Genomic DNA, 19,873 nt, shown 5'->3' on the forward strand with positions numbered 1-19,873 from the left:
CTGGAACTTTAAGATCACAAAAATATCAATTAATATATAATGCGAACAACAATACAATTCTATTAGTTCAAGCTCTCCTCAATTTAACGGACGTCTCGGACTTCATCAGAGCTGAATACTGGCCATCGTCTAGTCCCGATCTTAATCCGCTGGTTGATTTATAGTCAGTTTTAAATAGTACGCCTTGCTCTGAACGCCATGATAATTTGGAGTCCCTAACACAATCCGTTTTGGCAGTGAAGAATTTTCCCATGCAAAGAGTGCGTGCTTCTATTGATAACTGGCCTCAACGTTTGAAGGGCTGTATTGCAGTCAATGGAGACCACTTCGAATAAGCTTTTTATATTTTAAATTGTTTTATATTAATGTATTAATAATACACTGTAAAAGTTATAAATGTTATTTGCAATAGAATTTTTCTGTTTTAGTATTTATGGCAATACTAGGTACCTATTATAATTTTGTTATTTTAAATTAAATTTATTTATAATATGCAAATATAGATACAACATTTATTACTAACAAAAGCACACACAAAATAACAATAATCAAAGAAAGTGCGTAATGCGTGTGTGCTGTGGTTGTAATTGGCCCTGGCTCAGCATTATGCTGAGGAGCAGAATGTTCCACAGCGCTGGTCATTCTCCCAGAGACCACAGCAGCTAGTTTGCGCCTCAGTCGCAAAAAAATAAGAAAAGGAACAACTACTTTAGCCAGATGGTCAGCAAAAGCATTTGCTTTTTCTAGTTTAGATCTAGCCTACTTGTTTCTACCTAGTCGTATAGGTGGGTTGATTCAGATTTTTGCACGCCTTCCAGAGAGAGTAGTCGGTGTTAACGACATCAGGTCCTCAATAGTAGCATCTAGATTTTCTTTTATAGCCTGTTTAAGGTGTTTAGCTTAGATGTTTAGTGCTGTTTAGTGTTTTGTCATCGGGATGACGACGATTGTGCCACACTCTACGTAATCTTCTCTTCTCCAGGATCATGTCCTGAATTTCGTGGGGTACAGAAAGCTGTCTGGTCTCTTTCTGAGCCATTCCCTCAGAACTCCTCCAGCATGCATTCTGCACCACTCTCATAAATGCCAAGACTGCACTATCTATTTCCTCCTTACTCTTTAGTGAAATCCGTAATTGTAGGGCGTCCTCAACGAGGTCACAAAACATTTGCCAATATGTTCTCCTGTTATATAGTTTTGGTTTCCGTTGGCACTCCAGAATATTGGTACTAATAGTTAATATCACCGGGATGTGAGTTGAAGAACCATCGAGAAAGCCATCAATGTGTTAAAAGAGTCGTAAGGGACCCTATTTAAGTTCATTAAATAGGAACTTAAAATAGAAAATAACGGTGCATTTAAATCTTTCACAATCAACTATTCTAAAAACAGATAACAATAAACTATTATAATATTTTATTTATCTGAAGATATAACTAATCGAATTATCATTACATTTAATTTATAAACTATTTACTAATTTTTTTCAACAGAAAAATCAAAGATTCTAATTATAAATTTCTAAGGTATCTAATTAATCATCTTCGTCATCACCCTGGACCTCCTTACTTCCTTAGTAAAATTAAGGTTTTTATCAAATTCATGATACTTTTGTGGAATTACCATTGTCACACAAAGTAATCAAGTCCTTGTACATTGCTAAAGCTATCGCAATTGGCTGTTTGTATAACTTCTCTAGTATGATCTCTTGCTCTTTTTTTGGAACGAAGTTCCTTATCGCGCGTTGTGAAAGGGGGCTAGACGGAAAAAATTCTTACGAAAAGTTGTCACGACACTTTTTTGCTATTTGCTATTGTAATACACCGGTTCTCGTCCGATCACCGAAGTTAAGCAACGTCGGGCGAGGTCAGTACTTGGATGGGTGACCGCCTGAGAACACCTCGTGATGTTGGCTTTTTTTTGTAGGGATAAGAAATGAAAATTATTTTTGGAATCATTTAACTAAATTAGTCTTGTTGGAACAAAGTTATCGAGCGTTGCGAAAGGGGGCTAGACGGAATAAATTAAGACCAAAAGTTGTAACGACACTTTTTGCTATAGTTGTTATATTTTACATTTTCGATTTAGCTATCGCCAACGTCCATACCACGTTGAATACACCCGTTCTCGTTCGATCACCGAAGTTAAGCAATGTCGGGCGAGGTCAGTACTTGGATGCCTGGGAACACCTCGTGATGTTGGCTTTTTTTTTTCGTCGTAAGATTGGTGTCGAGAAAATCTATCATACTGTTATGATACCAATTAACATATGAATTAATCGAAAGGAATTTCGTTCCATCCGGGTGTCCCTTGACACCTCTAAAGTTTTTTTTCTTGCTCTGGTGTATTTCAAATTGTTGTCACAAATCAGTTGTCTATAGCTAAAAAAAAGCATATTTAAATGCTAAAACTTCTGGACAGCTCCCTTGAATTTTAACTTCTCTTGTTTCCATTCCAAATAATTTTCTCAGAGTTCGTATATTTTAGCCAGTTGGAAACAAGATACCGCAAATTTGGTCATTTACAAAGATATCAGAGAATTGAGCAATCTTATGGCAAAAGAAGTACGTGGCGGAATTACTACAGCGCACTAAATGGAGAGAGAAATCTCCCAACTTTAATGTTGGGGACCTATGCTGGAGGTGATGTCGAGTGCAGCGGCTGATAAATGGCTTAGATGGAGTGGCCAGAGTGTCAGAGCTTAAAACAGCGGCTGCATAACATGTTCATTGGTCCGGCTGTGCAGGTTGCCGGTACAAGAAGAATAAATGAAGAATGTTGAAAGAGTTTCAAGAGCCGGGAGTATGTTGCGACATTGCGCAAGTTTTATATCAGGCGCATTTTCAAATTATAATTGTAAGGCGACGTGCGCCATCACTTCTGATTGTACCTACTTGACCAGCGAAAGGTCATATAAAGATTTTACATATTTACCGGCCCAGTCATTCCCCAAATGCCCAATACCAGTATGTTTGGGCATCTTACGAGAACTATTTTATAACTCAACTGATGTATTCAGTTCATATAGTGGTGCACTTTTCGATTTATAGATTTATTATGTCGATAAAATAAAAAGTTCTGGCAGCACAAATTAAAATTTTCGAAAAGAAAAAAAAATCGATAGCTATTTTAGTTCCAAAAAATGTGTGCGTGTACTAGTGTTCACACGTAAGAAGTGCTCCAGATTTCATAGATTTTTGTTATTATAACGTAAATGTTCGATTTCATATATGTTTCATATTGTTCGTACAGAAGGCTTTAATTTGTGTGACATTTGATAAGTAATATATATCTACCAAATACAGCCCTGCGATTCTGTAACTCACTTTTCGAACTCACACAGCGGTTTTTTGATAATTATATATGGGCTTATTAGGTTGTAGGATTTATAAAATTCTACATTATATATTACAACTAGCAGACCAGCCAAGTGTTGCTGTGGCTAAGATTTTTGTTATATTACATAGAAGCAAACTATTCAAGGGAAACTGTAGAAGAACACCAGTCATGGGGACCACCATGCTTTTTTGGTTGTTATGCCATTAAATTGTAGCTTATGTGAAACGTTGGTACTTTCAACACAGCGCCGCGCCATCTGATAGAATTGTGACTATCAAATAATAAACAAATATATTGCAATAAAATAATATTGCGGGTATACATTGAGATGTAAGCTATCCTATCTTTTAAGTTGGATCAAATAACACACGGTGTGCAAATTTGATTGATATCGGTTCGGTAGTTTAGGAGTCCATAGCGGACAAACAACGTGACACGTAATTTATATATATTAAGATTTCTTCGAAATTATTCTTGTGAAAAAGGAATCTAGGATTTAATACATTGATGTACTGTCGCAATATCCTGCCGAAAAGGCAATTTTTAATCCAATTCACCGACGGTACATATCAATTATTGGAAAATGTAATAAGGAGCAATCTTGTAATAAATTTATGACCTTATGAAAGGGAATTGCAAAAAATAATGAATGTAATAAATCTTGATGGACCAAAACAAAACAAGGTTATTTGTTTCGGTCGATAAAGTTTGAGTGTTTTTACTCAAACTCTAATCCGATAAATACATGATTAATGTCGTTTTTGTCCCGAATAGGAAGTTACCTAAATACTGGAGACATTGGGTATTAAAATAATTATAATATAATTTTGTATGATATTTTGATGCTATTCCTCCGAAACTAATTAGTTTACGTTTACGTTTTTTTTATATAACAGGAGGCAAACGGGCAGGAGGCTCATCTGCTGTTGTGTGATACTGCCGCCCATGGAAACTCTCAATGACAGAGGGCCCGCGAGTGCGCTGTCGGCTTTTTAAGAATAGTGGTTGTGCGCGGCAATCACTGCCTTTAAACGCATCCACGCTCAGTTGTGGAACAACGGATGATGAGGTGATAGGGGTGGAATTTCGTATTCTGCCTCGACGTCCGATGATGAAAATCAGCTGCAGGTTCATACCTGCTTTGGAGCGGATATGAATCCGAACAACTCCTCTCAACACTCTAAATGGTAAATACGGTTAAAGATGCAGAGAGACCAAACATCTCTAAGCCACGCCGACGATGAAACCGTTCGGAATGTCGACTGGTCGTCGACAATTCGAACTGCTCTTCGTTGAATACGGTAAAGTGGAAGGAGCTGGATTGGGGAGCTCCCGCGGAGAGGTGAGCACAGTACCCCAAGTGGGGCTGAATATGCGCTTTATAAAGTTGCAGGCTCGGAGTAAAGTATGGCCCGTCTCCGATACTCGCTGAGGCTGTGAGCAGAATGTCTTCCAAGAGAGGATTAGTGACAATAGGTGTTTTTTAGTGGAAACCTGGAAACCACCTTTGTGTAAGGTAAACGAGAAGGTCACGACGAAAGCCGTACTGACCATCGCTAATCAGCAAGTGGCCTTCTAGATATCTCAAGAGCTGACCGTTAATATTGGTTTCCATTATTTTGGAGAACAGGGAAGTTATAGCTATTGGACGGATCATGCCGATTGCCGTTTTTAGGGATGTATTGAAGCTGTATTCCAGCACATCGAGAGTAAAGGTACGCACCACAATTGGGGGACGCCATCAGGCCCGTTTAAGTAGAGAAAGCTTAGATTTTGTTGGTTTCCGTTCACTTAATTTACTTATTATATTTTTGTTCGACTTACAATAGGATTGAGGCCCAGATAATTTTGTATATACTTAGGTAACATCTAATGAGATATTATTCCGATTTTTAGGAGTGTAATTTAAAAAACAAATTTAGTATCGTATATAAAGATTAAGGTTTTGTTGAAGTAATATTTGCTATGTACAGTATTTTCTTAAGTTAAATAATCCGTGCAAACTACTTTAAAACAAAAAATAGCTTATATCATATTATTGTTAAAGATATATTTAAAGATAAGTTTTAAATCTTTAGTCAGTGTATAAATATATAAAATTGAGATATTATAATAACACCACTTCATCAGGTGAAATCTTTCAAAATTTCAAACAATGACTTACCGTTCCTTATAATCTTTTTCCAACCTATTAAATAGTCTTTGATGCTTTTCTTTACTTAATTAAATTTCCATTTAATTATATTTTAAGTGCGATTAACAAAATATTAAACGCTCAATTTTTCACAATATTTTTTATTATATTTAAATTGAAAGTACTGAGTTGACGAAATTGTCTAAATAATTGTTTCGGGAAAGGAGTAGGTTCGTCTGTATGTTGTTTGTGAGAGAGTTGTGGTATAATAAAGGTGACTGTAATTTTAAATAAAAACGTAAAACATAATATAATGTTTTTATTTATTTAGAATGTAAAATCTATTACATTTTCTAAATTTAAATGCATTATATAAAAAAATTCAAATAAGATTTCTTATGCTGATTTGCTTCTGAATGTTTCTCCCAATTCTTTGTTTCCCGGAGCATTCTTTTTCTTGTAAATATCCAACTCGGAACAACGTTTAAACCAGGCATACAGGTGTGGATACCTGAAAAAAAAGAAGTTGCATATCTATCAGATTCCGTTTGACCTTGATTTGCAATTCTTATTACGTTACGTCTGAAGTCTGAGCATTCAGCATAATTTACAGATAAACCAATGATTATTTCTTTATTTAGTATCTTCTATGTTGCACTTTAAAAATATGAATATTTAATATTACTAAATGACTACTTAATTTACTCATAGTTCACAGTACTACGCCAACTATGACAGTTAGATGACTTTTTTGAATATAGAAAAATAAACTAAGCCGCGAAAGAGTTTTTATCCTGTATCAAATAAGATTTTTAAAATTGGAATTCATCGTCGTTCAATTGTCTTGCAATTGAAAGATTGTGTTCTCTATTCAATAGTATGAATAGTCATGTTGACTTACTTTTGAGCATCAATAGGAATTATTTCGTTCAAGCTACTAATAGTTGCCACGCAACAGATATCAGCAATTGTAAACTGTTCTCCTGCCAACCAGGTTTTGGTTGCAAATTTGTCTGTGAACTCGTATGCAGATGTAATCTTTTTTATGGCATCATCGGTCAGTTTTTTAGCCCCTAGGATGACAACTGGAACCTGGAGTCATTTAGTTCGTAATTTAGTTAAAAGGTTACACCACATTACTCATATATACAATTTAAACTTTTTCCTCCAATAAATCTAACAAAAAAGGGTGCGACTTTTCATGAATTACAATCTAGCCTATACAATAATTATGGCTAACAAATAATATTATGTTGACTTAATTTTCTACAATACTAGTGAATAGCTTAAACTATGGTAATGTTCATTAACAGTCTTAGTGTTCTATAATGTTTTGACACTATATTCGTGTATCCATACAATTGAAATAGCTAAAAAAATTGAAAAACGTGAAATAATTACGGTCAACACAATAGTGAACATAAATAATAAGTATTTTCATGCAAAAAAAATTACACTTACGAATGGTAGAAGTAATTATGATGAAGTTATTTTGTACTTACGAAAGCATTTCTGATTGCTGGAAACAAGACTCCGCAGTCAAAGTGCAGACGTTGGTCAACAATGGCTCTAAGTTTAGGTTCAGTGGGGTAGAGAGAGTCATCCTTCGCATATTTGGTTATTAAATACGACGAAATAGCATGACTAAAATTAAAAAAAAAACATGTTAAATTTAACTAAAAGATGTAGACTGCATTAATTGCCCTCGTTTAACGTAAATTAATAAATAAAGCTTTTTATAAATTTGACTTTGGGACTGATTTGCTCCAATTCAAACAATTTTTATGACTCAAAACTTAGCGATTTAAAAGAGTAGCGCTCTACGCCCTTGGCTTGCAAATTGGTAGTAAATGTAAATTTACAATTAATTTAACTTTTTTTCTGACGTTCATACTGGTTTACCTATATGAATAAAGTTATTTTGAGCTTTAGTTTGAGTTAGGCACTGTACGACCCATAGGTCCTAAATAGGCGAAACAATGATGTTTGAAGAAAGAACGTAAAACAATGGCCGAATGATTCGGCCTATTTAAAAACTACACATACCGCGTTTGTTTTCATGTTTAGGATTAGTTTTATAAATCTATTTAAATATATAAATAGATTTTTGTCGGTATTATTGAAATATATATTTATACATAGTAATTGAATATGAATTATTGAATATATAAATATATATTGTAATAATACCGACGATTATATTAAATGATTGTTTAGAAAAAACATCAGCTATTTTTAATCATAATCAAATACAGAAAAGCCTATCTACCTGTCTCCAAGGATGAAATCGTCATCTTTCAACGTAGGCACCGTGTGTTGTGGATTGATCTGAATATAATAAGTAGTCATTAAATTATTTTATTATTTGGTTGTATTTATCAATCACAATCCCTAGCGTGAATGATGTCCCCTTGACTTGTGGAGATCTTAAAATGAATAAAAAATAAAAAAATGTCATGACCATATACGAGTAATTGCAATGTTTCAAACTTGTGAGCAGTGAACTTGAGCGTAAAATAAGGATAACTTTTTCATGGTTGGATATTATCAAAATTTATGAAAACGAGGTTTCCAGGTAACAATCACGAGACGATCTTTATCCTCTTTTCTTTATTGTCCATGGAAGTCTAGCTTAGTTATTTAAAAAATTAAAAATATTACTTTCTTATACTCCTCTGTAAATTGCTCTCCCTTCATGAAGTTCACTTCAACAAATTGAACTGGCAGCTTCAAGTGTTCGATCAGCATCAGGACAGACCTGACAGGAGGGCTCAGGTTGTATTTATACAATGTGAGGACCATGTTTGATAGTTTTATCTATGAAATACAATAGGCTTATTATAAACTTGTAAATTACAATATTACCATAAACAGACGAGATTGAAGTAAATTAAACAATCTAATAACAGAGTTTCTTATAAATACTAATTTGCGCACAAACCAGGTACTTTTTTTAAATAAGCAACCGGTTTTAGATTAGTATATATATGTCACCGTAAAATTGTAAACACCGTTAGATTGTAATATATCTCGCGAGATTGTAAACTGTCGAAAGATTGTGAACCTCAACGAACTGCTTACAATTTAAGGTATTATTATTCGGTAGTTATATGAAATTGTTGGGAAGTAAAATTAATCTGTAATTGACCAAAGAAGTTTGAATGATAACTAAGTTAGTGTAGTACAATCTACCGAATAATAATACGTTAAATTGTAAGCAGTACGCTGAGGTTCACAATCTTTCGACAGTTTATAATCTCGCGAGATAGATTACAATCTAACGGTGTTTACAATTTTACGTTAACATATACGTATTACATTTTATTAGATCTTAAAGTTGCTGACTTATATACTAATATTGACCTATATATAATATGATGAAATATATATATAGTTTATATATTTCATCATATTAAATAATTTTAACATCATCAATCAGTGTGGGATGTGTTATAAATATTCTATAATCTTCAAAAAAAACACAATGAATACATACCATTTAGTTAAACCGCCGTAAACAAACTAAATCTGTGTTGGCGACGGCCATTTATATAACAATTTTTGATTTAATCACTAACGATTAACCGACGTCATTGGCAAGAAATTTATAATTAATTGTAATTTTGAAAAGGGTTTCAAATGAGTACTTATAAATTTATCCGAATTTTAGAACGAAAATTAACTCCGCTTGCTTAACTCATGGTCACATTAATTAACATATTTACTTATAAACGAGCTAGGTCTGGATATACATAATTGCTGCCCTCACACTATAAAATGGATTTTTGTTTAATTTTCTGTAATTTGAATTTTTTCTTTGATTAGTAATTGTTTTCTTTTTTGTAATGTTTGTTATGTTTGTGTTGTAATAGGTTATAATCTCTATATATTTGTAAGTCATGTTTGCCTTTAAGTGCTTGTCACACTAAAAATTGTATTTTGTGTTTGTTTTTACCAATGTGCCAGTGTGCCGAGCGTTGGCAAGCTTTTTCTCAATAAAAAAAATTAATAGTACGGACTGGAACTTTCAGGTTCACAAAATATCAATTAATGTATGCGAACAACAATACAATTCTTTTAGAACAGACTCTCTTCAATTTAAAGAATTGATTTGATAACTGAACAGTAGTGGTCCATAAAGTATGCATAATTCATGATGTTAGCAATACAATTTTTTTATGGAATCTCGCTGTTGGCCTTTGGACCTTTACAGCTCAGCTCGGGCTGTTTTGGCGAGCATAGCTCGGCCTGAATGGGCGTTTTTCCCGCCACCAGAGCGAGGGCGTCTCCTGTGAGACTCGATAGTGGTCAATCGCCTGAAAGGCAGGATGGAGGCTCACTGGAGTGAGCGATGTACGCAGTAAAGGTCCTTGGCTTTCCCGGTAGTCCAATTTAAAATTACTAATACTACAGACTATCAAATGGTCTGCTAATTGGTAGATCTAGCAACATTGACAAATCAAATAAACCACAAGTATTAACGGGATTCATTTAATTTGTCTTGGAGGTTATTAAAGTATGTATAATGAAAATGGCAGCTGACACTAATAATCCGCTCCTACATTAATAATAATGACTTTGAAATTACTAATTCTACAGACTAATAGTGGTCTGTTAATTGGTAGATCTAGCAACATTGTCAAATCAAATAAACCACCAGAATTAACGGTTTTGAAATAATTTGACTTTGATATTATAAAAATTATATTGACATGAATGGCAGCTGACACATACGCCATTGCTTCGACATTAATATTAATGACTCTGAAATTACTAGACTATCAAATAGTCGTTATTTTTAGATCTATTATTATTAGCAAATCTAATAAACTAAAGTCTGGCTAATGAAAGAAGATAATTGAATTATTTGAAAACTTTCGGATGGCAACACAGAATGTCATTGAATTTGTTAGGTTAGTATGATTTATTGCCTTGATACTTCATGCAATTACTCATTTTATTTCTATGATATATTTTTTCCGAATAGTCAACAGGTATAATAGCCTAAACATTTAGAAAGTTTCATAATCAATGTGAGGGACAGTGATAACAGCAATGACTCTGATGAATCTATGCATATTGATTTTTTGGATTCTGATTTCGATTATTCCGAATAAAGTTGTGTTAGTTTAGTTTTCCATGCAATGGTAATCATTTTAAGTATCAATAGTAAAAGACTAAATACGTTACTATCAATGTAAAAAATAATAAAATAAAATCAAGTATCGTATTAGGTTTCGTTACTTCTTTCATTAGACAGACTCTACAAGTATTACCAGTTATAAAGTGACTGATTAGACGTTAATTTACGAGCTCTGTGACATATAATGACAATAGCAGTTGATACCAGCGCCATTGCTCCGACGTACATTATGTATTACATATTCACCATTATATACGGTAATTTAAATCCACTTCATACGATCCAATAATAAAATTACAGAACAGCACCCAAAACAGCAGCAGCAGCTTACAAAAAATAACAAGGGTAATTGATCCGAGGGCATGTTTTATTAGTGTCTAACTTCGTTCCGTCTAACAGTCTAATAATATCGTGTTAACTTTAGTTAAACTTAATTTAGGAATTCATTAAGGTATATTATGAATAACATTAAAATACCTTTTTTTTGAAAATACAGTGCGAAAGAAGAATGGCAGTTTTACACATTAGGCCTCTTCTCTCTAGCGCCAATATTGCGATACAGCATGTTAACGCACTTTCTGATATACAACATATTTTGATGAGGTAACACATTCCATCAAGATCAAAGCCTGGTTATGCATCTCCTCAATCACTTCAAGATCGGAATTTCTTGAACTGATACGAATTCGATATAAAATGGTGCGTAATTTTGCCAACAGATGGCACCACATGGTGTTTACATTCGTAAAATTAATTGATTTATTTATTGTTATTCGATAACTTTTCCGATATTTTATTACTTATTCTGCTATTTGGAGATAACTAACATTGGTCCAGCCGATCTTGAGTTTTAAATGGTGTAACTAACACGACTTTGTTCCTTCCTCTACTACAACATACAGGTTCTCACCACGCGGCCAGATTATTAAAATCAGTTAGACAGTTTTAGTTCGTCTCATAGAGATAATTTTTAAGACAATGTACAAATAATATTCAAGCATAATATGATGCTGTTTCAAACATAATTACCAAAAAAATTGCATAATATTCATAGCACATTGCACTTTATTTAATATAATTAAATTATAAGAAGTTTAAATAAAATACAAAGGCATAACAGCGAGTAGCAGAGACATTGATTCAATCTTTTTAATTAAATGAATTTTCAAGCATAATATGATGCTGTTTCAAACATAATTACCAAAAAAATACCATAATATACATAGCACATCGCACTTTTTTTAATATAATTAAATTATAAGAAGTTTAAATAAAATACAAAGGCATAACAGCGAGTAGCAGAGACATTGATTCAATCTTTTTAATTAAATGAATATGATTACTGAAAAAAATATTTTATTTTATTTCACAGGGACAATAAATTAACAGCGCAGAGAAAGCATTATTTAATCTAGGTGCAGCTTTTTTCTTATTTCAGTCTTCAAAGATTTATCTTTGCTTACTATACTTACCTATTTTATTATAGATTTATTTCCTTAGACCATTCTGTATTTATAAAGGATTCCCTATATCCAGTATGTATTAGTCGTGCTAATACCGGGTGAATTTTGATTGTGAATGACAATATTATGAGAAAACCGTCTTAATATACAAATTGGATGAGATGGTTTGTTTACGTACTGATTATCTACTTGTTCGAATGATTTAATAAACATGAGAAGAAAATTCCAACACATTTAGTCCATATGCATGAAATATTGTGGCTTCAATATAAGTTGGTAGATACCTGAATTCTCACACTGTGCTACTTTTAAGTAACACGGCTGCTCTTACTTGAGTATGCAGGCATAATAAAAAAAACGAATTTAATATTGCAGTTGTTTATTTCGGTCGATATAGTTTTATGGTTCATTTATAAATATATCTCTGTCAACTATGCTCATGCTTCATTGAAATATCAATACTTTATTGTTTTACTTAAAGTCTACGTAGCTTATATGATTAGACTATAATATATCAATAATATTGTTTTTATCCCGAATAGGAAGTACAATGACAGAGGGCTCGCGAGTGCGTTGCCGGTCATTTAAGAATTTGTTTAAATATGCAGTACATAGTCATGGAGGGTGGCAAATACTGGCTTAAAAACCTTCAGCTGTGGAATGACGGACGTTGAGGTGATACGGGTAGAATTTCGCATTCTACCTTGACACACCCGATCATGAAACTCAGCTGCAACCCAAACAACTCCTCTAAATAGTCTACCTAGTAAATGCGGTTGAAGATGCTGAGCTGTCGTTGAATACTTTACGGAATGAGCTGGAACTGGGGAGCTTCCACCGAGAGGTGAGAACAATACTCCATGTGAAGCTGAATTTGCGCTTTATAATGTTGCAAGCGGTTGCCCAGAGAAGTATGGCCCGTTTCGATGCTAGCTGAGGCTTGAAGGAGAGTGTCTTCGAAGAGAGTATTAGTAACAGAGTGTGTGTTTTTTTAGCGGAAAACGCGTAAACTTGTGTCTACTTGGATTTCCCGGCCAATTGAAGCAGGAGATCCAGTGCCATAATTTTTCCAGGAGCCCATAGGCTAGAAGTTTTGAGATAAGCGCTTTATAGCGCTTTTACGATGTGTATGATACACGAGAAAGTCATCTGCTGAGCGACCCGACAAAAGAATATCTCAGGAACTGGCCGTTAATAATGGTTTCCATAATTATGGAGAACAGCCTTGCGATTCTGTAACTCACTTTTCGAACTCTCACAGCAGTTAAGGAGGGAGCTTGTAGTTTACTGTTTATCAGAATGCCAAATCGTAAATTACTGCTTCACGACTGATTTGAGCGCAACCGCCGCTGTGAAAACCGCTGTGTGAGTTCGAAAAGTGAGTTACAGAATCGCAAGGCAGGGAGGTTAGAGCTATTGGGCGATAGTTAGACTGATCGAATTGTCTTAATAATTGTTTTGGAAAAGGAGAAGGTTCGTTTGTACGTTGTTTGTGATAGAGTTCCCCAATTCTACCAATACATACACCTACCTTTATTGTATATACCCCTATAATAAAGGTGGTTGTAGTTTTTAAGAAAAACGTTAAACATAATACAATGTGTTTACGTTTTTTTACAGTTAAACTTTTAAGTTTTCTTATGCTAATTTGCTTTTGAATATTTCTCCGATTTCTTTGTTTCCGGGAGCATTCTTTTTCTTGTAAATATCCAACTCTGAACAACGTTCTAACCAGGCATACAGGCGAGGGTACCTGAAAAAAAGAAAAAAGAAATATATATCTATCAGATTCAGTTTGACCTTGATTTTACGTTACGTCTGTAGTCTTAGCAGTCAGCATAATACAGAAAAACTAATAATTTTTTATTCATTAAGGGTCTGTTTCACAATGTATGGATAAAGTACCAAATAGCTATGCATTACATAAATTATTTGGAAGATAAATTGTGCTATTTGACACTTCATCGGACTCATTACTTATGATGGACTTTATGTGACGAATAGCGCTATCTGACAGTCGTAAAATGCAACAATAGTGTTTATCCTACCAATAAGTAATAAATAGCTAATTTGGAACTTATGTAGAACTTATCAGTACATTGTGAAACAGACCCTTAGTATTCTTAATGTTGCATTATAAATATATATATATATATAGTCGCCGTTCAGAGTACTACGCTAACTATGACAGTTAGATGACTTTTTTGAATATAGAACTAAGCCGCGAAAGAGTTTTTATCCTGTACCAAATAAGATTTTTTTAAATTGGAATTTTTGTGGGTGTGTTTTACAACTGAAAGATCTTTTCGGATTCATACTAGAATATTCATGTTAACTTACTTCTGAGCATCAATAGGAACTAAATTGTTTAAGCTACTAATAGTTGCCACGCAGCAGATATCGGCAATTGTGAACTGTTCTCCTGCCAACCAGGTTTTGGTTGCAAATTGCTCTGCAAACTCGTACGCAGATATGATCTTTTCTACTGCATCATCGGTCATTTTTTTACGCCCTTGGAAGACAACTTGACCCTGGAGAGATTTAGTTTTTTATATAGTTAAAAGGTAAAATTAGCCTGAAATACAATTTAAATATCTAAAAAAATGTTTAAGAATCTGATATAATTACCGTATTGGTATTAAAGAACAGTATAAACTCTACCGTATTACTACACTGCATGCAAAACAATTGAAATGCAGTATAAGTGTTGACACAAAAGTAAAAATATATACTGTATATTATCATTTCAAAACTAAAAAATCTTTGAGAAGATATGATAATATAATGATGGTTCCACAGGAGGAAGTATTTCCAAACTAATTCAACTTAGGGTCCCTCAAGAAAAGAACGTATTAATTCTGAAAAGGCCGGCAACGCACTTGCGAGCCTTCTGGCAATGTGACTGTCCATGAGCGGCGGTATCATTCATCATAAACCTCCTGCTCGTTTGCCTCCTTTCACATAAAAAAATAAATATTGAAGTCAACTAATAAAATATATGCAATAGTAGCAAATTGAAAAATTACTCGTTTCAAACACATTTCAACAGGTAATAAAGCGAAGTAGTCGTAATACACTTGTATGAACAATTTTAATAATTCGCGTTAACAACTGGGAGCGCTGTAAGCATTTTCATACAAAATATTTGACGTGATGATGAAGTAATTTTTACTTACGAAACCATATTTGGCTACTGGAAACAAGATACCACTGTCGAAGTGCAGTCGTTGGTCAACAATGGCTCTTAGTTTAGGGTCAGTGGGGTAGAGAGAGTCATCCTTCGCATATTTGTTTATTAAATACAACGAAATAGCATGACTGAAATGAAACAAAATATACATGTTAAATTAGGCACTGTATTAAACAATGATGTTAGAAGAATGAACGTAAAACAAATGGCTCGTTTCGTTTGTTTGTGATTGGCCAAACGGAACGACAAATCATGTCGCACTGTGATTGGACTAAGTATGATATAAGATAATAAAACGAAGACCATTGCTTCGTCTTTCATTTTACAGTCTCAGTCAACGGCTGAGGCTTTAGCACGAACAATACGTTCGACTCGAGCCACTAACGATAGTGATACATTTTGATTTCGTATAAACAAAGGCTTTTTTGGAACTAGACGAACGATCATGTATTTTCGAATGATCATATATGGGAAGTCGATACTTCTGAACTGTCAAAATCTGAAATTAACGTATTGACGTCAACGCATACTTGACCAATCCATGGTTATGTTTTAAAATAATTCTAGTATCGTTTACATAAACATAATCAAGATGGCAAAGAAGAAATAAAAAGTTAGTAATCCAAACATACTGTTCAAAATTATTTATTCATTGAAACGGGCATAAAATCCCCCTATGCATAAACATGAGATGTTTTAGCCTTATGCAACATATTTTTGTTAACTAATTTATCGTAATTGCTTTTTATGATGATGTCCGGGCGTTTTCAATGAACTGCAAATTTTGTTTAAAATAAGGATATATTGTTAAGCTAAGTTTGTTTTTTTTAATTATATGCATATATCCTTCCTCTGTTTTTAACAATATATAGGGCTCTAAATATTATATTCTAAGTTTCAAATGTAAAAAACATCAAAATGATTCGGCCTTATTTTGAAACTACAGATACTATCTACTACCGCGTTTGTCTTCATGGTCATCATAATTTTTTAAAATCTTAACTAAATCTACTACTACTATCTACAGTCCGCATTTTATAACACGGACTATTATTATTATATTTAATCTATCTACCTGTCTCCAAGGATGAAATCGTCATCTATCAACGTTGGCACCGTGTGTTGTGGATTGATCTGAATATAAGAAGTAGATGTTAAAACTAATTTTACAAAAGAACCTTTGGCTCACATTTTTTTTATTTGGCTTTATTAATAAATCGCAATCCGTAGCGTGAATAATGTCGTCTTGACTAGTGGAGATCTTAAAATGAATTATTAATAAAAAAATATCATGACCATATAATTGCAATGTCTCAAACATAAATTAAGCATTTATCGTAAAATAAGGATAATTTTTTCATGGCTCGATATTGCAACATTTTATAGAAAACATGGTTACCAGGTCATAAACGAGGGACTATCTTTAGTCCTCTTTTCTTTATAATCCGTAGAAGTCTTTGTTAGTTATTTAAATAATTTAATAATATTACTTTCTTATACTCCTCTGTAAGTTGCTCTCCCTTCATGAAGTTCACGTCAACAAATTGTACTGGCAGCTTCAAGTGTTCGATCAGCATCAGGACAGCCCTGACAGGAGGGCTCAGGTCGTATTTATACAGTGTGAGGACCATGTTTGGTAGTTTTATCTATGGATACACAATAAGCTCATTATAAAATTGTTTATTGGAATATTATTATCTACCATAAACAGTCACACTTTCCCAACACAAGTGTCTCTGACTACTTACGGGGGCTGTCTCAACTCATGTATTTAATGTAAAATTTGTGATACAATAAACATTTTAATTTTTTTTCATTTTCACATAAGAATATAATACTTTTCTTTAGCATTTGCGACTTTTTGTAAATAAGCAATAGGTTATAGATTTGATTGTTACATTTTATTAGATTGATTAAAGATAGATTAAAGTTACTGACCTTATATACTAATATTGACCTGTATATATTTGCTGACTTACTAACAATTAAGAAAATTATAATAAACTGTACCATTTAATGTATATCACTTATTTAATCACCCTAATCACCTCTAACGAAAAACTCTAGTCCTATCAGAGACAGTCGACATGAACTTCCGATTTTACGTCTTTTTCAAAGACGTAACAAATCGACTGTCATTTTTCAAAGACTTAAGAAATGACAGTCGAGGGAAATCTTACTTTTCATATGCTTTTACTACATTATGCATATAATATTATTTCTCTAAATGGGTACCTACATACAGTCGGCTTGATTTGTAGGTTAATGCATTGAGTATTTTTTTTAAAGTATGTATATAAAAGGACAATCCCACAAGATGTTATTTCTTATATACCAATTAGTTCAATATATCTCATAAAGTTTTTGTTGCAATTGTTCAATGCCTGGCCTGGCCTTGGCGCAATGGAACGTTCCATGAGATCGATAAAATACGAACATTATCTAAATAAAACTCCTTTATTACATAAATGACTAGATAATCTCGAACACGATTGTTAAACTAACTAGACGAACATTTATGTTAATAATGTTTTAATAGGTAAAACATAATAAAGTTAAAATAATAAAAATGGAATGAAAGTACGTAGTTATCACACAATTGTACAAATTATTACGATTTCATTTCTGATTGTGAATGTGATGTAATAATACTATGATAACTAAGATAACATTTTGAACATATATTTATATAGCTTGCGTATTAAAAGTAAATATATTTGACTAAGAACAATTTGATGTGCTTTACAAATATTAAAACTATTTATTTAAATTTAAAATAATTAACTTCGTCAATCAGTAACAAATGTTTTATGTTACAAATAACACAAAAATACATACCACTTAGTCAAAAAGCCGTGAACAAACTAAACTTGTGTCTGCGATGGCAATTCATATAACAGATTTAATCATCATGACAAACTATAAACCAAGGACATGTAGATTATGATTTAACTGGTTATAAAGGCAAGTCATTTATCACAGGTGACATAATGTTTTAAATTGCAATCATTTATGATTTTTTGTACTTGAGTTGAGTTGAGTTTATTATTAGAACGAACTTTGAACGTTTTTTAAAACGATTTCAAAGATAAGAAAATTATTAAAAATCATCATGTGGTTGGGGTTAAGCAGAAATGTCGGGTGCTTAACAGATGTTCACATTCATACCTCGCTGATACAATCGCATGAAGCATCAATGAAGGGTAGTACGGAAGCAAACTGGAGTGAGCGAAGTACGAACTAAAGGTCCACGCCTTGCCCCGGTGAAGGCGGCTTTTTACCCTAATCTGATTTTAATTTTCCTTTGCCTTTTCTTGGCTTTTAAGTTGTTTGAGTTGAGATGAGGCTTAGGCCGCTCTTTGGCGATTTGTGTTTTGGCTTGGCCTTTTGGCGAGAGTACCACCGCTAGCCGAATGTTTTTTCTTCCGGCCGAATCCCTCAGATTCGGAATAAGACTGCGATGACGATTTGTCGACCGTTTCAGCCAGAGCAGACTGGGTCTACGACGATGGAAGAACTGGTTTTCCCGTCTCGTCATCGCTCCCGCTTGGCACTTTAGGAAGTGGTAAGCGTGAGCGCGAGCGAGAGCGAGTGGTTGAAATAGGTTTATCTTTATGAATTTTACGCAATGCCTTCGCATTTTTCTTCGCCTTACGTGGCGAAGTCGGTCAAGGTGACGGCGAGCGCAGACAATCTGCGCTTACGGACTTTAGAACAGCCCGGATAGCGTCAGGAAAACGCATTTGAAAAAAGAGCAACAATTTGTTCAGGTCAGGGGGGAATGTGTACCTAAGCCTAAGTGTGGTGAAGTACCTAAGCTAGTTTGATTTGCCCTACGAGGGAATTATAATGCACATTTATAAATAAAGTAGCGGACCTAACAGACGTTGTCCTGTAACAAGGCTTAAATACAAAAAAAGTGCGTGCGTACAAAGTACACATGTCAGAAGTGAAACTTCTTTGGAAAACCAATTTTTTATAAGTCTTGTCATAGATCATTCATTTAATGAATTTAACTGTCATTAAAATAGAGTAGTGTCGAAAATTAATACCAATTATAATTTTTTTTTAAACTTATTTCTTCGATAGTAAAAATACGTTTCATTTTTATTTACAATTCGTCATTTATGATTTCAAAAAATAATTTTGCATAAAATATAAAATTATTTCATAAATTCTCTTTACGGTATTTTAATTTTAAAAATAACGTAATTCGCCCTTCTCACTCTCTCTCAATCGGTCTCAATCGCTCACTCCCTTTTTTTCGACAAACACGCTGCACATCTTCGTGACACTTATTGCTTTTCATCCGTAAAAATTTACCCTCATGCGCCTAAGGAAGTTTCACTAAAGAATTCCACTCCAACACACAAAAAATTTCATCAAAATCGGTCCATCATTTACAAGTTAAATAACACACGCTCAGAATATTGTTATGTACATATAAATATCAAGGCTTTGTTTGATATAATTACATCACTTCACTTGGTGAAATATTTTAAAATTTCAAACACGGAGGTACCGTTTCTTATTATAATATTATAATATATAATATCATTTTCCAACCTATTAGATATTCTTTGATGCTCATGGGTGATTAAACA

At 33.5% G+C, this 19,873-nt stretch overlaps 2 protein-coding genes and 1 pseudogene across 2 annotated transcripts; 1 reads left to right on the plus strand and 2 right to left on the minus strand.

Moving 5' to 3' along the window:
- The first annotated feature begins 2,093 nt into the window (after window positions 1–2,093).
- On the plus strand, window positions 2,094–2,204 carry LOC125054244 (annotated as a pseudogene).
- Window positions 2,205–5,777: 3,573 nt separating this feature from the next.
- LOC125053607 (glutathione S-transferase 1-like) lies at window positions 5,778–9,090 on the minus strand. Its single transcript, XM_047655034.1, has 6 exons — window positions 8,970–9,090; window positions 8,135–8,290; window positions 7,743–7,801; window positions 6,976–7,117; window positions 6,375–6,565; window positions 5,778–5,984 (listed from the first exon to the last, which is right to left on the minus strand). Exons 1-6 carry the CDS (start codon window positions 8,970–8,972, stop codon window positions 5,870–5,872), a joined length of 666 nt encoding a protein of 221 aa, XP_047510990.1. The 5' UTR covers window positions 8,973–9,090; the 3' UTR covers window positions 5,778–5,869.
- Window positions 9,091–13,420: 4,330 nt separating this feature from the next.
- LOC125053609 (glutathione S-transferase 1-like) lies at window positions 13,421–18,228 on the minus strand. The gene is made up of 6 exons (XM_047655036.1): window positions 18,108–18,228; window positions 16,760–16,915; window positions 16,345–16,403; window positions 15,256–15,397; window positions 14,420–14,610; window positions 13,421–13,832 (listed from the first exon to the last, which is right to left on the minus strand). The coding sequence occupies exons 2-6, from the start codon at window positions 16,898–16,900 to the stop codon at window positions 13,718–13,720; spliced, it is 648 nt and encodes a 215-aa protein (XP_047510992.1). The 5' UTR covers window positions 16,901–16,915; window positions 18,108–18,228; the 3' UTR covers window positions 13,421–13,717.
- Window positions 18,229–19,873: the final 1,645 nt, after the last annotated feature.

Source organism: Pieris napi, chromosome 11, assembly GCF_905475465.1.
Source record: "Pieris napi chromosome 11, ilPieNapi1.2, whole genome shotgun sequence".
Lineage (NCBI taxonomy): Eukaryota > Metazoa > Arthropoda > Insecta > Lepidoptera > Pieridae > Pieris > Pieris napi.

Excerpts from the sequence above, each read along its gene's own strand:
- LOC125053607 (XM_047655034.1), bottom strand. Across the intron at positions 7,802-8,134 it reads TTACAGAGGAGTATAAGAAA|ATCAATCCACAACACACGGT; the intron begins GTAATATTTTTA and ends TATTATATTCAG. Across the intron at positions 6,566-6,975 it reads CAGCAATCAGAAATGCTTTC|GTTCCAGTTGTCATCCTAGG; the intron begins GTAAGTACAAAA and ends AAATGACTCCAG.
- LOC125053609 (XM_047655036.1), bottom strand. The coding sequence starts at position 16,900 with ATGGTCCTCACACTGTATAAATACGACCTGAGCCCTCCTGTCAGGGCT. Across the intron at positions 16,404-16,759 it reads TTACAGAGGAGTATAAGAAA|ATCAATCCACAACACACGGT; the intron begins GTAATATTATTA and ends TCTTATATTCAG. Across the intron at positions 13,833-14,419 it reads GTTCCTATTGATGCTCAGAA|GTACCCTCGCCTGTATGCCT; the intron begins GTAAGTTAACAT and ends TCTTTTTTTCAG.